The 26,043-nt window shown below is 41.0% G+C and overlaps 1 protein-coding gene across 4 annotated transcripts in view; it reads right to left on the bottom strand.

Moving 5' to 3' along the window:
- Positions 1-26,043, bottom strand: part of Slc38a1 (solute carrier family 38 member 1) — a 76,173-nt gene that overhangs the window by 26,685 nt on the left and 23,445 nt on the right. For all 4 annotated transcript variants that reach the window (XM_045152002.1, XM_045152000.1, XM_045152003.1 and 1 more), the window contains exons 3-4: positions 13,153-13,228; positions 12,766-12,881 (exon numbers count right to left, since the gene is read on the bottom strand). In XM_045152002.1, the coding sequence (XP_045007937.1) occupies positions 12,766-12,881; positions 13,153-13,228 (192 nt within the window). The remainder of the gene's footprint in view (positions 1-12,765; positions 12,882-13,152; positions 13,229-26,043) is intronic.

Raw genomic sequence — 26,043 nt, forward strand, 5'->3', positions numbered from 1 at the left:
TATGTCTAAGCAACTTAGCTGCTAAGCCAGCTCTCCAGCCCTATGACAGAATTTTTAAATCTTCAAGTTGGAGAGCATACATATTTTAAGGTAATGTATTTTGGGATTCATTTTTATAGTAGTCACATCATGTTTCTCATTCTTTTTTTATTTAAATTTTTTTAAATTTATTTAAGAGACAAAGAAGAGGCAGAGAAAAAGAGGGAGAGAGAGAGAGGGAAAGAGAAAGTGGGCATGCCAGGGCCTTCAACTGAACTCCAGACACATGTGCCACCTTGTTTATCTGGCTTATGTGCATCCTGGGGAATCGAACCTAGGTCCTTTGGCTTTGCAGGCAAGCGCCTTAATTGCTAAGCCATTTCTGCAGCCCATGCTTCACATTCTTTTGAAGACTTGACTGTAAAATGTCACTGTTCTAAGCCCACTTGCTCTGTCCTGTGTGCTTCTTTGAGAGGGACAGGACTCGACTGATCTGTGAAGTCCTGTGACATCTGAACCCTTCTTACTCTCCATTGCCATCTCATCAGCTTTCTGTCTTCAGTGTGCCTTCTTCCAGGCCACTGGTGGGAACCCAGGAGAAACAAGATCACCAGAGATGGACATAGTGTAGCCAATGGTTCCAACCAGAACCTGGCAATCACTCTTCACCTCTCACCTGCCCTCTCACCCCTCGTATCTAACTCAGCAGTGAGTATCCTTTATTCCTATCTCCAAAATATCCAAATTTATGCAAACCAAGGTACCATCACCTTTAATTTCTGGGAAAACCAACAATCATTACCTGCCTCCCTTTTTTAACCTCCTCAGCTCCACCCTCTCCCCGCAACCAGGATCACATTTCTGCTTTATTATGTCTTCACCATGAAGTTAGAAGCCAGGCCATGACAGCTTTGTTTATCTACTCACCTATCTATAACCAACACCTGTTTCCTGAGAACCAATAAACTTACAAATATCAGGATCTCATTTGCAAGTTATGTGATACAATGCCAATAATCTTGTTAAAATCAGGACTCGCTCAACCCAAGAGTCTTGTGACCTGATAGTTCCATTTATCTCAAACTGTGATGGTAGTTTAGTGACTATTTAGGAAAATTCTTACTGCTATATAGAATTCCATTGTGTAGATATACCACATCTTAGTTATCCATTCTTCTAGTGATGAACATCTGGGTTGATTCCAGCCCTTAGCTATTACAAATTGAGCTGCTACGAACACAGTTGAGCAAATCTCTCTGGCCTGTGGTTCAAAGGTTTTAAGGTAGATGCCCAGTAAGGGAATAACTGGGTCTGTTGGTATCTATACCCTTTTTACTTGTCACTGTTTTGAATTATTGACATGATTATAATTCTTTAGATTTCCATAACTTTCTCAATGATTAGATGACATTATGATAACTTCATTTTTTTAGTATTATGTACGAATAAAATGGAAAGCTGTGGCAACCAATGAAACCAAAATGTTTATGGTGGTTAAAATGTTCTAGAGTAGGACTGTGGTGGTGATTTCACAACTGTAGGATGTAAACTTATCAAATCATGCCCTTTAAATTGAGGATTTTTACTGTATACCTACACTACCACAACAAATAGTCATGTCTTGAAACTTTAAGAGATATGAAACTATTTTAAAGTCCTAGTTCTATAGAGAAATGCATAGGGCACCCCCAACAGCACCAGAGTCCTTGGGAGGAGTGGAGGTGAATCAGCTGTTACTGCTTTGAATCCAGAAATAGCTTGGATGGGGGTGTTAGGGGCTGCCTTGCAGCTGATACCTTCACCTCCTCAGAGGCTCATTCCTCTCTGATGAACAAAGAGCCTTCCCAGTCCTGCCTAGCATGACTCTCCCTTGCCAGACCTGAAAGTAAAAATTCTCAGATTCTAGTGTGTATATTAATCACCTAAGGATCTTGTTCAAGTAAATATTCCAATTTGACGGGTCATGGAGTGGGACCTGAGAGTCTGCATTTATGACAAGAATCCTGGAGATGCTGGTGTTGCTGGACTACTCTTGGAATAGCAGAGTTTTAAGCCTCAAGCTCTGGCCCTGTGGTATACACATTTCAGTTGTTACTGGTTTTCATAAATGCTGTGCTATGGCTACATCATCTGCAATGCTGTCGGCAGGGAGATGCCTTGCCAATATTATAGCTTGGCTACCTGCCACAGATCATAGTAAAGTTGACATTGACTATAAAAGGAAGAATTTACAGTGGAATCACTATTCCTGTGGGATACTGAGAGTCACCATGTGAAAAGCCAAACCTTGTCTGCTTCATTCAAATTATTGGGCAACTCCTTCTAGCTGTACCCCTGTATCTTTACTTCTGAACAGGTTTGGAGGCTCAAAACACTATGTATTAATTCTTCCTCCTCTTTTTTCCTCTTAGTTTTTTAAAGATTTATTCCATTTATTTATTTATTTATTTATTTATTTATTTATTTATGAGAGAGAGAGAGAGAGAGAGAGAGAGAGAGAATGGGCATGCCAGGGCCTCTAGCCACTGCAAACAAACTCTAGATGCATGGACCACCTTGTGCATCTGGTTTATGTGGGACCTGGAGAATTGAACCTGGGTCTGTAGGCTTCACAGACATGTGCCTTAACTGCTAAGCCACCTCTCCAGCCCTTTTTCCTCTTATTTTTGTCAGATGATATTGTATTGAAATATCTTTCTCTGTACTTTGTAAACTAGTTTGACTCCCCACTGCATCAAGTTGCCTTCAGGAGCACTGCCAAAGGGTGCTGGCATCAACACAGCAGTCCATAGATGGAGCAGTCCTAAGGATATCCTTAAGGGTACCAAAAGACTTTCAGGTCGTTTGGCCAGTCATCTTCTTTCAGTGATACCCCTATTGCTGGTTTCTTTCTCATACTCCTTTATTTGTTGCCTCCCCATGTCTTATCTCTGCTGATCTGCCATCCCATCCCCAGTTCTTCCTAAGGGAAAATCTGCATGAAATGAATAAAGTTTTGAAGTCTGTTAGAGAGATCAGAGCTCCGGCTAGATGACTCAGAAACTAAGCAGCAAGGGCTCAACTCTTATAAAATGAGTGAGAGCCACCCCAGCTCTATAATAGCCAGCTCTTTCTGTTTACAAAACAGGCCCTCACTGTGAGCATGACACTAACTACTTTCCCATTTGTCTATTTCTGAAAAGCTTTTAAATCCAAAGAATTTCAATAGAGTTCAGTGGTACCGCCACTGTCCTTTTTCATGAATTTCAACTGTTGGCAAGCCTGAATGTGCCATTCCACCCCTTCCAGAATTATTATTCCCAAACAAGGGACTGTGGTGCCAATTATTTTTGCTGCCAGCTGAAGGAAAACATTTTTCTCTTCAGATCATTTCTAAGGAACCATGACGATAAGTCAAAGAATTTTCAGAACAAGTAACTCATTGACTGTATACATGGACCTCCTAGGATCATCCGGAAGAGCAAAATTTCCTTATGGACTTCCTTTAGCCATACTATTTTTTTTTTTTTTTTTAGAGGTAGGGTCTTGCTCTAGCCAGGTATCACTCTATATCATGTGATCCACATTTGGTCTTTCCTTAAGCATGCACAGAGAAGACAGCATTAATAAGGAAAGACTGGGTAAGTCATAAAGACCATCTCCTGCTCACAGCAAAAATATCTTTGTGGATATCATTCCACCTGTTTGGAATATACAGGAAGTAAGTATGGCAGTTCAAGAACAAAAAGAACCATTGCAAACCTGCCTACACTCTCCACCCAACTATAGAGGGTTAGCTGAAAGATTGATAGAGGTAACAGAACTATGCTAAAAAGCAGTTACTTTAGAATAGAAGCATCTTGGGGTGGTGAGATGGCTTAGCTGTTAAGGGTGCTTGCCTGTGAAGCCTAAGGACCTAGGTTCAATTCTCCAGAACCCATGTAAGCTAGATGCACAAGGTGATGCATGCTCCTTTTTCTCTCTCAAATAAATAAATATTTTTAAAAAGAATAGAAACATCTTAAAGAAAGATAATATTTTTGTGTGGCTTATGATCAGATTCCTATAATGTATATACAAGGACTTAGGACAATGTATTGCTGGGCTTGTCTACCTCTGATGCAAATTAAATGCAAAATAGTGGATTTAAAGAAAGAAGGGGACTAGTCTAATCTTAGTTTACTAAGCATCCTCCCTTTAAAAAAAGTTATCCTGGGACTAGAGAGACGGCTTTGTGGTTAAGCGCTTGCCTGTGAAGCCTGAGGACCCCGGTTCAAGGGTCAATGAAGCACGTTAACCAGATGCACAAGGGGGTGCTTGTGTCTGGAGTTCGTTTGCAGTGGCTGCGGTCCCTGGTGCACCCATTCTCTCTCTATCTATCTGTTGCTCTCAAATAAATAAATAAAAATGAACAAGAAATTTAAAAAAAAGTAATCCTGGGCTGGAGAGATGCCTTAGAGATTAAGGTACTTGCATGGGAAGCGCAAGGACCAAGGCTCAATTCTCTAGTTAGCCAGATGCATAAGGTGGTATATCTGGAATCCATTTGCAGTGGCTGGAGGCCTTGCTATGCCCATTTTCTCTATCTGCCTCTCTCTCTCTTAAAATAGATAAATTAATTAAATTTTTAGAAATTATCCTTATTATCATGGCTATTTACTGATTTAATAATAGTTATACACAATAAAATGGTGGAAGGATAATTGCAAATGGTCTACCAAGGCAAATATTAGGAGGGAGGGAGGGGGAGAGACAGAGAGGTAGAATAAGAATTCATCTGCAATTGAATCAGACAGTCCAACACTAAATGAAGGCAATTGCTCTAAACTGTCCCTTTTGCAAACAGAAGTTTCACAACTAATGCACTTACAGAGCATTTCTTAAATCTGTGCACTAATTTGAATTTTCAAATGAAAGAGGCATTCTTTCTTCTTCTTCTTCATTTTATGCAATTGAACTCCAGATGCATGTGCCACCTTGTGTGCATGTGCGACCTTGTACGCTTGCATCACCTTGTACATCTGGCTTACGTGGGACCTGAAGAGTGCTTTGCAGGCAAGCATCCCAACCGCTAAACCATCTCTCTAGCCCTCCCCACTCTTTTTGAGTTAGGGTATCACTCTAGCCCAGGCTGACCTGGAATTCATTATTTAGTCTCAGGCTGACCTCGAACTCACAGTGATCCTCCTACCTTAGCTTCCCAAGTGCTGGGATTAAAGGCATGCACTACCAGCACAAGAGGCTTCTTTTTTTTTTATAATTTTTTTTTAATTAACATCTTCCACGATTGTAAACAATATTCCATGGTAATGTCCTCCCTCCCCCCCAACACTTTCCATTTGAAACTCCATTCTCCATCATATCCCCTCCTGCAAGAGGCATCCTTAAGGAAATAAACAAAGAGCAGAGAGCCTGACACTACCTGTGATTTGTTAGCACTTCGTCACCATAGACTACAACACTGTGAGAGCTAACTAAATGCATCAGTGGACTCTTCCTGTAGGTGTAGCTGCGGTGGAAGCCACAATGTTGTTCTAATGTCTTGTGTTGAGTCTTGCAAAATCTAACTTACATGTTTATTCATTCATTTCAATACATTTACTGGAGAAAAGCAGATATATGCAAACACTGTTTTACAGGTACTGGTTTTTAAAAATTAATTTATTGGAGCAAGAGCCTTGCTTTGCACCCAGGCTGGAATTTTCAATCTTTCTGCCTCAGCTTCCCTTGTATTGGGATTCCAGGGGTGTGCCATCTTGCTCAGATCCTCACTGAGTGTAAGGAATGTGATTTGAAGGAGGAAGAATTTGATTTTTATAACTGCTTTTGTAGGATTCAGAATTTGTAGGTAAGGTAATATATTTGTAAATACTGGAAGGGATTAAAGGAAAGAGAAAGAAGGGCAATCTCCCTCCAGCTGGGAGGACACAGCACCGTGAAGGAGCGAGCAGCTCAACGGGGCCTTGCGCATGCGGCAGCACTGAGAAGCACTGAACGGGACGGAGCGGACAGAGGCTTCCGGTGGCCTCTGCAGGTTCTGGCGACGGAGGCAGAGGTGGGACTGAAAATGGAGTTTGGGACAGGTGATAGCACAGAGGCTCATCCTCACTCACACACAGTCTACTTACAGACATGAAAAATACATTCTCAAATTTTCTTCAGGTAAAAGAAAAGGGAAAAGTTAATTGTACTGGTTTTATATTCTCTATAAACAACTTTTTTCAATTAGTTTTTTGTGGCAAAAATAGATGTAAAACTTTCAATTTCCACTGTACCCCCAGCCTCTCAGCCACTCTGGGCAAGTACCCACTGCCAACAGTTTTCTTGTGTCTCCTCTTCAAATATTCTTCATAATACATACAGCTGTGTAGTTTCCTCCCACACTCCTTCCCATCCAATCTTGCGTGTTTGCCTATGATAATACCATATTGCATACTAACCCTAATCCTGGAAAATCTCTCCATACTGGTCCATATAAGTCTGTTTTACTCTCCCTAATGGTGATATTATTTGACTATGCTATTACTTGGTATATAATTTTTAACAAAAAGCTTAGGTTTTAAAAAGAATTAAGTTCAAGTTCCTCTTGACAGTAGGAAATCTTGAATTTCATATGAGGTAAAGCAAGGCAATCCACATGAAAGACATGAAGTAGTTCAGAATGCTGATTGGTTCTGCAATACACTTTAGGCATAGTTTACTTGCTGTTAGCAGGAGATGGTTTCAGCGAAACAGGAGCCAGATTATTCAGGAATGCTGATGATTTTGTAGGGAATTTTTAATCTAAATTACACTGGAAAGAAAAAAACCCTGCTAACTTAAAAATCCATTGATAAGGATATAATTGCTGCAATATTATACATTAAGAGAGTCTGGCTTTTTTAATGTTTTTTTCTTTTTTGTTGTTTATTAATTTTATTTATTTATTTTTTTATAGTTGTATTCATTTTTATTTATTTATTTGAGAGTGATTGAGAGAGAGAGAGATTGAGAATGGGCATGCCAGGGCTTCCAGCCACTGCAAATGAACTCCAGACGCGTGCACCCCTCTGTGCATCTGGCTAACGTGGGCCCTGCAGAATCGAGCCTCAAACCAGGGTCCTTAGGCTTCACAGGCAAGTGCTAAACTGCTAAGCCATCTCTCCAGCCCTATTTATTTTTTATTTCTATTTGAGAGTGACAGAAAGAAAGAGGGGGAGAGAGAGAGAATGGGTGCTCCAGGGCCTCTAGCCACTGCAAACGAACTCCAGATGTGTGCACCCCCTTGTGCATCTGGCTAAAGTGGGTTCTGGGGAATCGAACCTTGAACTGGGGTCCTTAGGCTTCACAGGCAAGCACTTGCTGCTAAGCCATCTCTCCAGCCCGAGAGTCTGGCTTTTGAAGAAGGTTATGGTAAAAGACCATCTGGTGTTTTAGATCATAGGAGGTGATGTGCCTGGTTGGGCCCCTAGCTCCTTTGTATTTTAACTCATGGTCAGTGATAAGTTATTAAGGCTCCATTAGCTTATTTGATAGTTGGGACTAATACCTACCTCATAGTGATTAAATAGGATAATATGTCATATATGCTCACCTATATAGTTACTGTCCAATGAAAGCTCACTTGGTGACTAATAACCTAGTAGCTTAACAAATGCCGTCATATAGTGCTTTTAATACACTAAGCTGTATAGCACCCTATGCATTTCTCATCCACATTCATACACACACACACACACACACACACACACCTGTGAAGACACACATCACACATTCCACATACTCATTTACTCCTCATAGCTCTCCTGTGGGGTTAGCACCAATTAATAAAATGCTTCTTACATGCCACTTTTCAAAGTGTGTTTTTAGACACATTGTCTTTTTGTTTCTGTGACCACTTCCCAAGCAGATAGAAATTTTCAGAAAATAAGACTCATAAACAGCATCTGACACTACAATCAACCAACATAAACTTAAACTATTATTTTTTACAGATTGTAATTCTACTTCACAAGCAACAAGTCAAAAGAATTGATTATAAATGTATGCAGAAAACTCAGTTTATGTCTGAAGTGTGGGTTAAACTATATTTTTTCATGGCTTCAAATTTAAGGGTTACATTATTAGAATAAGAAGTAATCAAACATGCTAAGATGTTAAGAAAAAACACAAGACATTTATTATTTCACCAGATTCCATAAATTCAATAAGTTCAATAAATATTTCATTTACTTAGTACTATGAAGAAAATGATATAATCAAAGTAGATTAAGTTACTGTGAACTGTATGCTTTGGGATGGAGAGATGGTTCAGTGGTTAAAGGCACTTGCCTGCAGAGCCTAACAACCCCAGTTCAATTCCCTAGTACCCATGTAAAGCCAAATGCACAAAGTGGCACATGCATCTGGAGTTTGTTAGCAGTGGCTGGAGGCCTTAGCATGCCCATTCTCTCTGTCTGTCTCTCTTCTATCTCTCTTTTTCTGCTTGCATATAAATAAAATAAATAAAATATTTTTTTTAAAAAGTCTGCCTTTAACGAAAAAATACCCTTCTTTTTTTGTTTTTTTGAGGTAGGGTCTCACTCTACCCTCACTATGAAGTCTCAGGGTGGTGGCCTCAACTCACAGCAATCATCCTACCTGTGCCTCCTGAGTGCTGGGATTAAAGGCGTGTGCCACCATGCCTAGCCACAAAAAGAAAAAAAAAAAACCTTTCTAAAAAGTTTTTTTTTTTTATTTTACAAAAAAAACACAGCATACTATTGTTCCATGTCAACACTAATTTGGAGGGCACTGAGTTGGTTTTTCAGGGTTGCTACTGACACAGGGTCTTGCTATGTAAACTAGCCTTAAACGTGTGGTTCTTACCCTCAGGCTTGCAAATGCTGGGATTACAGCCAGGTGCCACCAGATTCAGCTCTACACTGATTTTTGGTTTTTCTTTTTCTTTTCTTTTTTTTTTTTTATGGTTTTTCAAGGTCGGGTCTCACTGTAGCCCAGGCTGACCTGGAATTCACTATGGAGTCTCAGGGTGGCCTCAAACTCACGGCAATCCTCCCACCTCTGCCTCCCAAGTGCTGGAATTAAAGGTATGAGCCACCACGCCTGGCTACACTGATTTTTAACTCTTACTTTTGCTATGATGAAGTCAAGGGAGTTATGTCTAAAAAGACTGGAGTAGATTATATCAGGAGGTTTCTTTGGTAGCTGTTACTTCTTGTGGAATGCCCACTGCTGGTAAAATACAGTTCAGTGCAGGTCCTTGCACTGCAGGGCCCCCGCTGCTGCCTCACGCTACAATGCCACTTTGTTCCCATAGGAAACATACATTACAAACAATAATTCCTGTTTCTTGGGCAGAATTCTAAGGCCCCAGAACTTAACAAAATACATAATTTAACAGGATCCTTACAATAGGGCAGAACTCTCTGGATCTAACTGAATGAGATGAGTGCTACAGAAGATGATAGCCATTATGCTAGGTCCAACTCCCCCCCCCCAAAAAAAACCAAAAGAAACCCCCAAAAAACAAAAAAAGGAGCCCAAAATTCATCCAAGAAAAAGAAAATACAAAAAGTTTCCAGATGACCCCAGAAAAGTTCCGCACCCAGCCCAGTGCGACTCAGAGGAGCCTTCCCAGCTGCGCTTCTAAAGAAGCCGGGACAGTCTTGGACTCCTCAGCATTGCCAATGAGCCTGGAACAGGGCCCGGAGCAGATGAAATGTCTTCACCTTGCCAACTGCGTGTTGGCTTTGAGCAGCTGTAGGAGCAGCTGGCTTTTGCAAAGGCCACAGAATATTTCCTTGTACTGAGGGGGCAAAGTTCTAGGCTTTGAAAGAACTTTCAAGTTTGAGTCTCTGTATAACTACCTTCATGAGCTTTCACCCAAAGATTGGATGTGTGTATTTGCTGTTCATGTATCCCAAAATCAACTAAGTGCTCTGTAATAGTTTCATCCAGGGAATCTTTCAATGATAAGCACAAAGTTTACCCAATTCATTGCTTCCTTCAGAAATTAAAAAGTATTAAACTAGAAGGTCAATTATTCTTGACTCAGTATAATTGAAAATCAATTTTAATAAGAAATCAATTGACTTTCAGGAATGGCAGAGTAGATGAAAGATTTACTCCTGCTCCTTCCTTATATATGGGGAATGGGATTTTATTTACTTATTCATTCATTCATTGACTGATTCATTTATTCATTCACTGTAAAGCTACTAGGACAGTAAGAATACAAGAAAAGTTTTGGAAGATGAAAATAGTCCGACCTTAATCCCGAACTGATAGTGATGAAAGCCAAGACCAATCCAGTTCATGTTCAGAGACCTCCCCAAAGGTACTGGCAGCATTACCAGAAGTAAGAAACAATGGGTAGGAGGAGTTAAACTTTCCTTGAAGAAACAGCTAGAATCCCAAACCACAGTTCTACTCCAGGAGGAGGCTGAGTGATGGATGCTCTCCCATCTTGGCAAAATATGAAGACACTGGACAACATATAGCATAAATTCACCCAGGAATGGTGGTCTACACATGTAATCCTAGCATTAAGGAGGCTGAGGCAGGAGGATCACGAGTTGGAGGCCAGTATGGGCTAAAAAAAGAAAATGGTCTTCAGGTGATGGAATAGGTATGATTTGTGATGAAAATTGTATATTCAGGGAGCACATGTGTGTTGTGATATCCACCTCAGCTCCTTTCCCTCTCTTTTATTTATTTATTTTTATTTTTTTGGTTTTTCGAGGTAGGGTCTCACTTTAGCCCAGGCTGATCTGGAATTCACTATATAGTCTCAGGGTGGCCTTGAACTCACAGAGATCCTCCTACCTCTTCCTCCTGAGTGATGCGATTAAAGGTGTGTGCCACCACACCCGGCTTTCCTTTCCCTCTCTTGATCACCACAAAGAAGATCCCATTTTCAGATCATATTCGGCCTACGTGATCTGAACAGCCAATGAAAGCATCCTGCAAAGCCTGACCCTGTAGGATCCTTGAATAAAGGACAACTGGGAGCACCTCGAGGGAAGCTCCTGCCCATGGGTTCTGCATATGCACACCAGGCTCCACCCAGACTTGTTTTCCCCAGTTTTAAACAGAGCAGACGAGGAAGCATCTGACCCTGAACACAGAGTGAAATGGAAAACGGAGCCCAAAATAAACAACAAAAAGCAACTTGTACCACAGGGTTACAATCAGTAAAATACACATGGCAGGTAAGACAAATGGTCCGGTTTGTTCAACAAGTAAAGTACACGGGGAAAAAGGAGAGACTCAAAGGAAGCTGTCAAAATTAAAAGAGGCTTAAGACATATGTCAACCAATTGCATTCTATAGATCCTATTTGAGTACTGATTTGAACATCCAACTGTCTTTCAAGAAATTGGTGTAATATAGATTTCTGAACGAAGCATACATCTAGCTTTGTAGTTATTGGATCATAGGTTTTAAGGGTTGGCAGTGTTCTGAGATTTTCCCATTGCAACTTTCTGGTATTAAAGAGGAGGAAATGGAAGCTGAGAGCACCTAAGTTGCTGAAAAGAACATGGCCATTTAGAAGAGGAGTCAGGGCTAGAACACAGGTGCCTCATGTTAATGCAAGTGTAGCTAACCAGCGTCTTCAAATAGTCAGTGTTTCACATAGAGAAAAAAGTCACCATAGAAATATGTTGTCTAATTCTATCATTTACTCTTTTAAAAATATTTTATTTTTATTTATTTATTTGGCAGCGAGAGAAGGGGGGAGAGAATGGGCATGCCAGGGCCTCCAGTCCTTGCAAATGAATTCCAGACGCATGCACCACCTTGTACATCTGTTTTACATGGGTCCTGGGGAATTGAACTTGGGTCCTTTGGCTTTGAAGGCAAATGCTAATCCATCTCTTTAGCCCAATTCTATCATTTACTCTTAATTAGTAGACATTTTGGTCACTGCTTCTGATAAAAGGATGTTCCATTGAAAGGACCTTACATGAAGGGTAGGGGGCAGAGGCAACAAGAACGGGGGTGACGGGAGGAGGGCAAGCAGCTCTGCGGTACAGCTGTGAGCATAGTCAGGCAGGACTAGTATTTCCCTGGAATGCAGCCTATGGTGTCGTCATCAGGTTCCAAATGAAAACGTTTGCAGACAGTCCCCTACAGCAGTTAGAGATGAGTTTATGCAGAGAAAACCCCCTGTTTCTACTGAACCTCAGATGAAGGTGCACACTAATGTCTTATCTTCAAAACAGAAAGTTTCTCTGCTTTTTTCAACATTTATTATAGCAGATCCGTAATCACCTTTGGATAGAGTATGTGCTCTACAGTCGTTTAAATACCAATGCTGGTGACTGACTAGATGAAATGTGTCTTAATATTCTGACCATGTAGCTGAGATTTAAAGTAACAGGTAGAGTCTTTAAAAAATTATTTTCAAATGTTGTAATATTCCTTACAAATATGCTGTGCTATATTATTTATTTATTTGTTTATTTATTTAGGTTTTTTGAGATAGGGTCTTACTGTAGCTCAGGCTGTTCTGGAATTCTCTATGTAGTCTCAGGGTGGCCTTGAACTCTTGGAGATCCTCCTACCTCTGCCTCCCAAGTGCTGGGATTAAAGGTGTGCACTACCACACCTGGCTGATTGTTTTCTTTTAAGCATAAAGTGTGCTTGGGAAAGTCATTCAAACAACAAGTATAAAAGTATGTACTGGTCACTTAGCCAAAGTAAGAGATAAATAAGGAAATAAGTAAAAATTACTTTAAAAGTATTTCCAATTTCAACCATGTAATCACAGAAGCATACAGAAAGTAGATTTAAAATAGAATGTATAGTAACATCAGTACTCACAGAAAAAGAAGGATTCCAGTGTTGGCCAGGGCAAAGGCGAGTCCCAAAATCCCACTGCCCATAATGGCATTGCTTAGGTTAAAAACGGACATTCCTAAGGAGGTTGTACCTGGAATCTAAGCAGAGAAACAAACATGCACGTTAGCAAGATCATTCCAAGGCAATTTATCAAGCCAAGCTTCTAAAACATAAATAAAATCACTTTTTGAGGTCTAATTATTATGTTTTTTTAAAGAAAAAAAATGGGTTTTAGGAGAAACCTTTTGGATATGAGGTATGTCTTAGGGAATGGAAATAGCCATGCATCTGGTACTATGCGATAAGTTATAAACATCAATCTCAGTCGATGGAATTAAAATAAGCACACACTTTTATAATGACACTTACATATTCATCACACTTCTTTTTTTCCAAGTGGCTGTTTGTGAGACTTCTTCTACTTTCACGATCAGAAATAAACTTGCTGAAAAGACATGCACAACACATTTAACCTTATGATAATGATTAAAAATTAAGCATCAAGATTAAATGATTACTTACTGAAATATGAGGCACATGAAAGTTATCCAACGGTTGCTTGAGACTTTGTAATCCTACTCAGCACTGCTTCCCGGATTCTGTGTGTGTGTGTGTGTGTGTGTGTGTGTGTGTGTGTGTTAATTGCCAAAATTCTTGTTTTATCAAATAAACCCCAAGTACTTCAAGGGCATGAACTTTGCCTCATTCATGTTTATCCTCTAGTCCAAAATAGCCAATAGTTGCACATCTTGGATGAAATAAAAGACTACCATAATTGAAAAAAGCTATGTATTTTGAATCATTTTCATAATAAACGAAAGCACCATATACAATATGAGTTAACTTTTATGTAGCTATGTGTCCAAGTGGAAAACAATATAATATCAAGACTATTATAAATATGGCATTTTAAAGAATAGTGGAGGCAACATTCCCTCTGAGTTTACATTCTTTGAGTATAAGGTTACTAAATAGGAATTTCTTTTTTCCTGCAATTAAGAAAACCACTGTTTTAGCATCAAACATTCTGTCAGCACCTGCTACATGCAAGACATGGGAACAGGCAAAGAGGGGTGCAGGGAACTAATGGAAGAAGTGGTGTGGACTCTAGGCTACCGGGGTTTAGACTGGGGTAATGGTAGAGTAAGTGGTCCATGTTTAGGGTGAAAGCCAGAGATTTAAGAAAGCTGATGGAAATCAGAGCTTGGGTTCAAATCCTCACTAGTTCTGAAGGTTTGAGCCTTCCACCTTAGTTTCTTTATGTGTGAGATGGGAGGAACACTGTGGGATTTCACTGTCTCCCAGCATCAGTAGGAGATGAAATGAGCATATGGGTAAAACAATGATCCAATACAGATACAGAGTGGGCTTGGCAGGGGTTAGTCATTCCTCTGGAGAGGGGGCTGGACCTGGGACAAGAAAGATCCAGACAAGCTGAGTGGAGAGACCACATACAGCCACACAGAAGAATCCAAAATGCTCTAAAAACCTACAAATGTATCAAGAGTTAATTTTGGAACATTATAGTCTAGATTTAGAATTTTTGTAAAAATTATTCATTAAGAGGTTTCTTGTCAAAGAAAAAGGCATTGGTAAACAGTTACATGTGTTCTTAAGACATATTAAGGGTGATTTTTGGTGCTTCTTAGATCTGGGAATTCAGTGATCTGGTCACAGCTAGAACTAATCACAGTGAATTTTTTCATTAGTAAATTTCTATCTTATTTCCACCTTGATAAAGATTGTGACCTGGTTCTAGGTGAGAAGTGGAATTCCTTTATTAAAACAGCCACTCTGCAGTGGGAGACCCTGAAAATAGTCCAAGGCAGAAGCTCTCTGGGACAAAGGAAATGCCTTACTTTATAACCTTTTAAGGGGGGAGGTCTGTGTAGCCTTACTACAGAGTGGATGTGACATGGCTCTTAGTGTTAGGGGTTGAGAGAAGGCTCAGAATAGGTAACAAAGTCATAAACCTGAGTGATATTTGGTCCTGCATCCTGCCCAGGCTGTCAGCTTTTCTTTCTGGTTGTACCTGGGGTCAATATGGAATACTACTTTGTCTCCATAAGACTAACCTCTGTCCTCTTTTATTTATTTATTTATTTATTTATTTATTTATTTATTTATTTATTTATTTGAGAGCGACAGACACAGAGAGAAAGACAGATAGAGGGAGAGAGAGAGAATGGGCGAGCCAGGGCTTTCCAGCCTCTGCAAACGAACTCCAGACGCGTGCTCCCCCTTGTGCATCTGGCTAACGTGGGACCTGGGGAACTGAGCCTCGAACCGGGATCCTTAGGCTTCACAGGCAAGCGCTTAACCGCTAAGCCATCTCTCCAGCCCACCTCTGTCCTCTTAAAAGAGACAGTGTCTATGACCTGACACATCTGAAGCAAACCATTTTAATGAAGCATGGATCTTTAAACTACACATTATATTTTCGTCTGCTGTTTTGAATGGTGCTATATTGCTCCATAGAGCATCTATTAAATGAACCACATGCATCACTGATGCTGGCCATATCTGTCTGCCTTTTTCACCTTTAATCCAAGGGTTCTGGGTCTCTCCAATTTTGCATTATTTTACCAGAATAAGCCAAAGGCTAGAAGTACACATATATGATCAACTTTCTCTAGGGCCATTGCCTAATGTAAGACGTGGTCTGCAGACCCTGCCTTTACCTAGAGACCAAAAGGATGTGGAAGAACACCTTGGTGGCTGGTAATGCAAGCACTCACATCACTAGCTAACACTGTATAGGAATCCTAACTGTTCAAAGTTAAGTGAGATAAAGTATCCAGGGAAGAAAAGGCTACTATTGCAAGGAGTCATCCAGAGCGAACTGAGAGGCAGGAACTGAGGAGTAATATTGTAGTGTCCAGAAGGAGAAGGACAGAGAACACAGACATTGAATCTTGGCGACTGACTGATCTGGCCTAAGTATTTGGCATCCCTAACATTTTCAGTTTTTCCACGAAATGAAGCTTCACAGATCTGACTGCAGAAAGGCAGGATCAAGATGAGCCTTCCCTCCCACACACGCAGCCCGAGCACATGGGTGTCCTGGGCTTTCCAGAATGAACTGCCTCATGGTTAAGTGTTGCCATTCAGTAAGGACTGAATTTAACCAGGCTAAATTTAATAACAAATCCAAGTCTATAGTACCTTTACCCAGCAAGTCCCACTCACCTTCTTGTGGACTAGGCTTGTTTTCCAAAGAAAATTTCTGTTTTTCAATCCAGGGGAAAACCCAAGAAGGGGTTTTCCTCCCCAAATAAACCAAAAAAAGCACCAGTAAAACAACAACAACAACAAAAATCCCTATTATACCAGTTCTCAATTCCCATCCTGGTGTGGCGTAAATCTCCAGAGCTGGTGACAGAGGACTGCTGGGCAGAGAAGAAAGGGATGCGGGCGCTAGACAAGGGCGGCATGCAGCAGGGGCAGGCACTGCACTTAGGCGGCATGGAAATGGAGGTCTGTCTGACTGGCTATCCCATCAGAATTGCAGACTGAGAAGGATGCTGACAGAGCATTCTGATGGAACCATTAGAAAGTACATCAAGAGCGGGAGTGGTGGCTCATGCCTATCAGCCCAGCCCTCAGGAGGCTGAGGTAGGAGAATAATGGTTAAGTTCAAGGCCAGCTTGGGCTACTCAGTGAGTTCCATATCAGCCCAGGGTACAGTAGTACAATAAGACCCTACCTCAAACAACAAACAAACAAACAAAAAGTACATTACAACATTTTTCCAAGCACCCTGATTCTTTTGTGCAGCATGACAAGAGATCTCTCAAAAATCTCCACTGGCTTCTCCAGTAAGTTCTAGGTACAACTTCCCTTGCATATTTTCAGAGGCTACTTAATTTGCTTTTGTCTCAGTGTTCCAATCTCGTCTACTTCACAACCGAAGAGTACCTACTAAGTGTGGTGGAGAATTGAGACAAAATCAGTTCATTCTGAGATAAATGTTAAAACCATGACAACAGTGAAACTCTACTCTCCCCTAGGTCTTCTCTCTTCCCTGCTCCAATCCCCTGCTACCAGTCCACACTGGCTTGAGTTGATTTGCTAACTCTGATCTACTTACTATCCTATGTGCAGCATGCCAGGTACCCCTGAACTCACCTAAGACATTTCATAGTGCCCTGTGTCTCTTTACTCCAGAGCATGTGCCTTCCCACATGATAGCCACTCAGAAGAGGCCTCCAGGAGCTGAGAAGGCATCCTTTATTGAGAATTAGGGAGTATCTTAGGCTTCAGGGAAAGTTAGGTAACAATTCAGTAGTTAAAGAAAGCTCCTTTATTCTGCTCATTGCTTCAACATAACATTTTCTTCTCTTTAGTCTTTAAATCTTTACTTTGTATTCCTGTAAACTTAAAAAGGTTAGAAAAGCAACCATTTTCTTGTAATGGGAAACTCCATTACAAACAACTAGGTGGAGCAGCTTTCATTATAAGCTTCTGTGATCACACTGTCTTAAAAAGGCAGCTACTTGCTAAAACCCACTGACCTCTGGCAATGAAGTTGACATGATTTTTTTATTGACTTAAAGTGTGCCATGGGAGAAGGTGTCTGTGACATGTGATCTCCGGATGATGAAAAGTATTAAAAAGTCTTCACTGGGTCAATCTGAACCCATAAAGCAGAATTTGATCACCCATCAGTTGCTCCATGAATAAAACAAAATAGAATCCTACAACAGGAGATTTAATGACCCTAAATAAGCAAACATCTTTTAAAAGGATTTAGGCATTATATTGAGATACAATGTGAGGAGAAGCATGCAATATAAAGCTGCTACTTAAAGTTAAAAGTAATAACAACAGGGCTGGAGAGATGGCTTAGCAGTTAAGGTGCTTCCTGAAAAGCCTAAGGACTCATGTTTGACTCTTCAGGTCCCACGTAAGCCAGACACACAAAGTGATGCAAGCATGCAAGGTTGCACATGTACACAAGGGGGCGCATGTGTCTGGAGCTCAATTGGAGGTTCTAGCATGCCAATTCTCTCTCTCACTCTCTCGCATTAAAAAAAAAAAGGCCAGTCTGTTGGGCTTGCCCCCCCCCCCAAAAAAAAGAAAAAGAAAGAAAGAAAGAAAAGACCAATTAAGGATGTGTGGTACAATAGAAAGACAATCCTATTTTAATCTCTACCAGTAAGGTTCCTAGTAGATGATACTCTTTCATTTGAGGAGTCAAAATACAAAAGAGACAGAAAGGAACAGCTGAACTTCAGTGCCTATTTCTACTCTTCACCCTGAAATGTAAGACATTCTACTAAAAAATAAAAGAGAAAGAGGAGCAAGAAACAAGGGGGAAGGGATCAGGGACATGCATGGTGACCATATGTGCAATACCAGCAACTCAGGAGGAGGAGGCAAGAAGATTATGAGTTCAACTTCAGCCTGGACTAAAGAAAAAAAAAAAAAAAAAGATGGGAAGAGAATCAGCAAATATATAAACAGAACCAAAACAACAGCAGGCATTGAAAGGGAAGACTGAGAGGTAAGCAAAAATGAAAACCTTATTTAACTGACAAACTCCAGTGACCATAGGAGAAAAGAGGCTTTAAGTGTAACAGAAGTGATAGAAGGATGGAAATAATTTTTTTCTCTCTCTCTTCCCTTCTGTTCCTTTCCCCCTCCTCCCTCCCTCCCTCCCTCCCTCCCTCCCTCCCTTCCTTCCTTCCTTCCTTCTTCCCTCCTTCCCCCCCCTCTCTCTCTCTCTCTCTCTCTCTCTCTCTCTCTCTCTCTCTCTTTCTTTCTTTTTTGGCAGGGTCTCACTCCAGTCCACACTGACCTGGAGCTCACTGTGGAGACTAGACACCCTCAAACTCACCACAACCGTCCGACCTCAGCCTCTCCTCCTGAGAGCTGGGGTTACAGGTATGAATCACCACACCAGTAGGTAAAGGAAGAAGTTTCTCATATGAAAATGAAGCATAGGGTTCTTCTTTTTCAAAGTACAGAAAAGACAAGGAGAAAAGTAAGGATAACCTTTCACAGGTTTTCTCAAGTGATAAAAATTTACAGAAAAAAATTTTTTTAAGTTGATTCAGAGTATAGTGATAAAAATTTGGCCCAAGTTCTTTCAAGAGCAAATCTTCATCAAATCTCATTAAAGATATCCTGGTTTGTAATAACAACAATACATAGACAGTGAGGACAACTTCAGGAGATAAATACAAAAATATTTCTAGATTGTTTTGGATACATAGGATAACCTACAAATACTTTACCAAATTTAGTATTTTATTTATTTATTAGACAGAGAGAGAGATTGAGAGAGGCAGATTGAGAGAGACAATGGGGCTTCACAGCCTCTAGCCACTGCAAACAAACTTCAGATGCATGAGCCACCTTATGCATCTGGCTTTACATGGGTACTGTGGAATCAAACCTGGGTCCTTAGGCTTCACAGGCAAGCACCTTAAGTGCTAAGCTATCTCTTCAGTCCTTCTTCACCAAATTTAAGACAGCAGTAACAACAACCATCCCATATCAAAAGCAGATTGTTCCTTGGGTAGAGAAAAAAGGAGCTCTACAAAGAGAAGACTTGAGTTTTGTTGATGCAGCCTTTCTTACTAAGAGACTTGCTACTGCCAGATACCGGCTAAGCACTTTAGATGGATTTGCTCATGTATTTTCATGATAATTAAATGTGGTTGGTATTATTTAATAGAAACTAAGTAAGTTGACCAAGGTTACATTGCTAATTACCAAACTGCTGGGCCAGGACTTCATCCTCAACAGGCTGGCTGCACGGCCGAGTTCTTATCCTACAAAATGTATTGAAATATATATTCCCTAACAATCCCTCTGGCCTCACAGGGGTGGAACTGAAGTTCCCCACAAAAGTCACATGAGATCTATGACAGAGCCAGGATTCAATGCAAGTCTAGATCTAAAGCCATGTGTTTTACTTCCCGTCAGTCTCTCCCTCTATGCATCTCTTTCTCCCTACCTCTTTCTTTCCTCCCTCTTTCTCCCTAACTCTTTCTCTCTTCCTTCCCTCAAGAAAAAATTTTCAACATCCACTCTGTCCTAGGTACTATATAATGAGTAAATGGATAAAAGGATAAGTGAGGGGTTTGGAGAGATGGCTCAGTGGTTAAGGGGTTTGCCTGCAGAGCTTAACAACTTACGTTCGATTCCCCAGTACCCATGTAAAGCCAGATGCACAAAGTGGCACATGTATTTGAAGTCCATTTGCAGTGGCTGGAGGCCCCAGTGCACCCATTCTCTCTATGTCTGTCTCTCTTCAATCTCTCTCTGTTTGCAAATAAATTAGCTTATTAAAAAAAAAAAAAAAAGATGAGTGAGACAGTGCCATCTCCCAGAGGCCATCATCTGTAGAAAGGGCTACTTGTGGTCATCCACAGACCAGTAGTTTGGGTATCACTTGGATTTTACTAAAAATTTTAGTATCAGACCCTATCCCAGACTTACTGGATGAGAATATGCATTTTTACACAGGTTATATGCACATTAAAATGTCTGCAACACTGGGCTAGTAGACACTATGGAAGGTTTGCCTTTCCAAGGGCAGGTACAGGTTTTTGACCGTGAGTCCATGCTTAGGGCATAAAACAACTGGAATAATATCAGGCAAAATGACATGTCTCTTATCCTGCCATTAATTAAACCTAAGAAAATGATTTTTCTTGCACCTTCGTGGAGCGTTTCCAGGCAAAGCTATCAACTAGATGACAGATAAGCCAAGATAAAATCATTGTCAACATTTTCTCTAGCTCCTTACAAAGAGACACTGCTATCTAGAAGCTCACTGTTCTGCTTCATTGGTGTAATTTGCCCTGCCTGGCCCTCACAGATGTGAGATTAAGGAATAGGCAGTTGGGCTAAGCTTGGGCTGGAGCCATGGACCACTGGAACATGCAACTCTGAAATGTGGGTCACTTAACAGGGTCTTTAGTAAAAACAGGAAGGGTCTTTTTTGATGTACACTTACTTTTATTAGCTTCATGATACCATATGTTGTATTTGTCTGAGCCAGAAATGAAGCAAGGAGCTCAGTGGTAGATTCTTAGTACCTCAAAAATTAAAAATTAAAATTGAGGCCTGAAGGCAGGTATGGTGGCCCATGCCTTTAATCCCATCATTTGGGAGGCACTGGTAGGAGGATCATCATGAGTTTGAGGCTACCCTGAGACTACTTAGTGAATTCCAGGAGAGCCTAGGCTAGAGTGAGACCCTACCTCAAAAAACTAAAAAAAAAACAAAAACTTGAGGCCTGAGGAGACAGGTCAGTAGTTAAAGGCACTTGCTTACAAAGCCTGTGGGCCTGGGTTTAATTCCCTAGCACTCATGTAAAGCAATACACAAAAAGTGGTGTATGCATGTGGTGTCTGTTTGTAGTGGCAAGAGAGTGGCGTGCACACACACACACACACACACACACACACACACGTGCATGTACAAAAATTAATACCAACATAAATGAAGCAAGATTCATGAACTATGTTAGTGAAACACAGGAGGGAAAAAAAGACAAAACAAGGCAAAAAAGGGGAGAACTAGATTGTGGTGCTTTTGAAATAACAGAACCAAATTCTGTGGGAAAAAGAACACAATGCTCAGCAGCCAAAGCCCTCCCTGTGCTCCAGCTCCTGGCTCGTGTGGTCTGTGGGGAAATGAGCCAACTGCGCTGGAACCCCCTTCTGGATGAGGAAGGGTAGTCCTTAGATCGACTGCATGTGGTAATCATGTATAAATGGAAGAACTTCGGGGGGCATCATTGGCTGTGCACTGGAAGCAATGTTTCTGCTTCCAGGTGGGTCACTATGGCTGCTCCGAACCGACACCTGCATAGTTAGATCTTGAGACACAGGAGTTTACAGGACATGGTACAGAACGAGGACTTCAGGTATGTGGAAGACTCGGAGACCTATTTCTACCCGTGCCCGTGTGATGACAATTCCTCCATAGCCAAGGAAGACTTGGAGAATGGGGAAGATGTAGCAACGTGTCCTAGCTGCTCTCTCATTATTAAAGTGAGTTAGGACAAAGATCAGTTTATGTGTGGAGAAACAGCTGCAGCCCCTTCAGCCAGCAAAGAATTAGTTAAATGCTTAGAAGCCTTCAGGAATCCACAGCTTGAACAGAGGAATGGATCCCGAAGGACATTCCAAGTAGACAGCAACCACTTCTTCACAGCACAGCTATTTCACATTGCTCTTCTGTTAGGATGGCTCTTTTCATCAGCTGCTGAGTTCAGCTAAAAATACAAAAGTGAGCCCCTGGATTTCATGCTTAAACCCTGGAATTGGAAGGATTCCTAATTACCTCAACTTAAAAGGAAAATCATTTTGAATCAGTGCTTCCTCGTTCCCTCAGTTACAACATTATGATGTCTTAATCATTAAGTTTTTTTTTAATTTAAAAGATAATATTTTTGACTTGGTTATTACGATGATTAAAATGAGCCCATTCAAGCTGGGCGTTGTGGCGCACGTCTTTAATCCCAGCACTTGGGAAGCAGAGGTAAGAGGACTGCCATGATTTCGAGGCCACCCTGAGAAGACAGAGTGAATTCCAGGTCAGCTGGGCTAGAGTGAGACCCTACCTCAAAAACAAACAAACAAAAAAACCCCAAAACAACAAAAAAATGAGCCCATTCTTTGAAGTTTTACTTCAGCTTTGTTCTAAATGTAAGGAGCATTTCAGCATTGTGTTTCTGGTTTCCTCCCCACTGTCTCCTCAGTACCACCATCCCTGGCTTGCTCATGTGCTCACTCGATCACTTGTTTTTTTTTTTTGTTTTTTTTTTTGGTTTTTCGAGGTAGGGTCTCACTGTAGCCCAGGCTGACCTGGAATTCACTATGGAGTCTCAGGGTGGCCTCGAACTCACAATCCTCCCACCTCTGCCTCCCGAGTGCTGGGATTAAAGGTGTGCGCCACCACGCCCGGCACACTCGATCACTTGTTACACATCATGTCATGGAATTGAACTGTTGAATTGAGAAGCCAAAATTCTTCATAGCTATCACAGAATAAAGAGGAGAAGTCTAAAATGAAGTGACCACAGAAATAAAGTCCCCAGTATTCTACACGTTCCTTAAAATCAGGACAGAATAACAAAGGAAGTGAGTGCAGTTGGCAGCACTGAGAGACATGAACACTTCTAACTTGGTAAAAGTGCTTGAGCAATTTTGCCAGATCAGAAAAGCATTTCCACAAAAAAAAAAAGAATAAGTATTTCTGCCTCTGCAACAGACTATGAGCTTGAAAATGGGAAGTCAGCTTATGACCATGAGGTCACATCTAACAAGCCTCCACAACGGGTGGCCACATCCGACATGCGCCCCTATGGAGAGATGCCACCCTGGAGAATGGGAAGGGCAACTAGCTGCAGTGCCTGGAGTAGCGAGTTAGAATCACTTCAGCAGAAATGCGGCAGTTGTGTTATAAACACAATGCTCCTGTGTGTGTATAATGCTTTGGAAATGCACTGTCTCTTGACATGTTGTTTGGTGTGGCTCTGGTGATTAGAAAGTAGCTGATAAATGTGCTGCACCCACTCGGGTAAATTGAAACCTGTCAGCGCGTTTGTTTATAACTGGGAGGCAGCATGTGGTTAGATTCAGCCATTAGGCTGAGCTGTAGTAAGAATTGCTATAAGCACATTATATGGCCTTTGCTTTTCTGTTTTTTGTGGTACTGGGGCCTCAGATGCAAGGCAAGTGCTCTGTCACTCAGCTGTGTCCCAGGCCAAGCACATTTTTGATACGATAGAAAAATCTCACTGATGCTCTGGAAATAATCCGCACTTTTGCAAAGCAAAGCGATTGTGCCTATAAACAAAGCAGAGTACTCCTGTAGGAATGAGCTGTCCCATGCTTGTGCCAATGGTTTTATAGATACCACAAACACAAATTTTCTCTCCTGTTGATTTCTTTTTATTTATGAGAGAATTGGTATGCCAGGGCCTCCAGCCACTGAAATTCAACTCCAGATGGGTGTGCCACCTTGTGCATCTGGGTTACTTGGGTTCTTAGGCTTTTCAGGTAAGCACCTTAACTGCTAAGCCATCTCTTCAGCCTTCCTGATGAGTTTGAAACAAGCAAATGTTGATCTAGGTCTCCGCTGAGCACAGAGGAGGAAAAGTCACCCAAGTTCAAACACTCCAGACAAAGAAACCAAAACAGGTCAGCCGTCAGTGGCCAGTGGAAAGCTGAGGACTTAGGAGTGGTTTTGTTTTTAAAGCAGCAGAGTCACTAAGTTTGTGAGTATACAACAGACCTAGAATTCATCCTGTGTAAAGAAGTAAAAAATCCAAAGTGCTTCACCTCTGACTGGAGTTGTATGTATTTGTGCCTTACATAGTCCAGACATTCCTAGAACACCTCTATAACAACCTAGCAACAAGGCTCTGTCTCCTGTTAGCTTGTAGCAAGGCCAGTGGATCTCCTGTCTGTGTGCAGTCATGTGTCTGGGTCAGTCACCTCTCATCTCAGGCCTGGGGGCACATGAACCACAGCAAATGCCAGCTACATTTTTCTTCAGTAACAGCCCATGCTTCTGAGCTTGGAGAGTGCTGTCAGCTTACAGGGTTCTGCGCATAGGTGTTCGTGCACATTCTTCTTGAATGACAAGTAAGATTGTTTTAGAACTATGCATTTATTATGGGGGGAAATTGCATCGGTATGCCAAGTGAAACCAGATTATTAAAAAATGGAAGAACTTTAAGAAGTAAAACTTTCCAATATTGAGCACAGATTCCAAACTGATTGCTATAAATGATTCACTTTAAGGCCCTCTAGGCTGACTTGCCTTGAGAATGAAGCTTTGTTATAAAATCAAAAATGTCCCACTTGCCACTATTAATCAGAGGTCAGTAGTAACTACAGAGCCCCCCAGGAGTACAGTCATTTGGAACTGTTAAAGCCTGGCTTTCTAACCAATGCTCCAGTGCTATAGTGAGAAGTAGGAGGATCAAGAAAAAAGAAGATGTAGGCAGATCTGTATGAGCCCTTGGGCAAGTGATTTTGTTTTTCTGAGGTACAGAATTCCTATTTGTAAACTAATTTTTTAATTTTTTTCTCATTTGAACTGGGCATAATGGCTCACACCTTTAATCCCAGCACTCAGGAAGCTGAGGTAGGAGGATCACTGAGTTTGAGGTCAGCCTGACATTACAGAGTGAATTCCAGTCAGCCTAGGCTAGAATGAGTCCCTCCCTCAAAAACAAAACTATATATATATATTATCTGCATTTTCAGTTGAGTGCTGGTTGTAAGGATGTACAGTGATTTATACAAACACTTGGCATTCAAGAAATGTCAGTTATTAGTAATTATTGCTCAAGGAAGGTGAAAAAAATAACTATACTTGAGTCTAGCAATAAGACACGTCACCTAACACAGTAAGCAACGCTTGGGTGGTAATGAGGAAGTATTTGAGTTGGACTTACAACCTCTCTGAAGGAAGGAAAAAGGAACTTCTCAGGCTGTGTAAACAAGGACAGTCCTTTGCTGAGCCTTCAATCGCATGCCATGTCAGAACGCAGTGAGAGCAGATTATCATTAAAGATTTCTATAAAGATCCCTGGTTAGTTGACATATGATTTTCTCATGACCCAAACAAAGTGTAGTGTTCTAGTTGAATCCTGCCATGGTCACTTCTCTCCAAGCCCTTTCATTATCCTGTCCCACCCATTCCCAAGCTTCCTGGAAAACTTCCTACTAAGGACACACAAAAACAGCCAACAAGTCACTAAGTCAATGAATGCTCCTAAATCATTTAAAATAAATATATCTGGTTCCATGCTTATAACGTAATCATCACAGACTCAGGGGTGGGAAGGACTTGGCCAAGGTCAAACTCAGGCTCTGAAGCTTCAAGTCAGCCTCCTCCCCACTCTTCCTCTCTATCTATTCCCACTTGTTTCCTTTCTCTTCTGTATCCTATTTCCCTACTATAGTCTCTTAAAGAGCCATTCAGGTACAACTATTATTTAAAATTCACACTACACATAAAACTTGTAGTGATGGTATACTTGTAGTTTAACCTGTTTGCAGGAATACCATGTAAATGTGACTAACTTCCTATTAATATGTACCAATGACTGTAGTACACACTCGGATATGAGAGGCAATGAGATTCCAACAGTTTATCTCATTCATAAGCATAGAGCTTTGGAGAAGTTTGGGTTGGTTGGGTTCCAATGTACTTATACATTTTTATTAGACTCAATTGAAAGATTGGGAAAAGTGAATAAATTGCTTTTCTGTTCACTTCATC

Source organism: Jaculus jaculus, chromosome 6 (assembly GCF_020740685.1).
Source record: "Jaculus jaculus isolate mJacJac1 chromosome 6, mJacJac1.mat.Y.cur, whole genome shotgun sequence".
In the NCBI taxonomy this organism is placed as follows: domain Eukaryota; kingdom Metazoa; phylum Chordata; class Mammalia; order Rodentia; family Dipodidae; genus Jaculus; species Jaculus jaculus.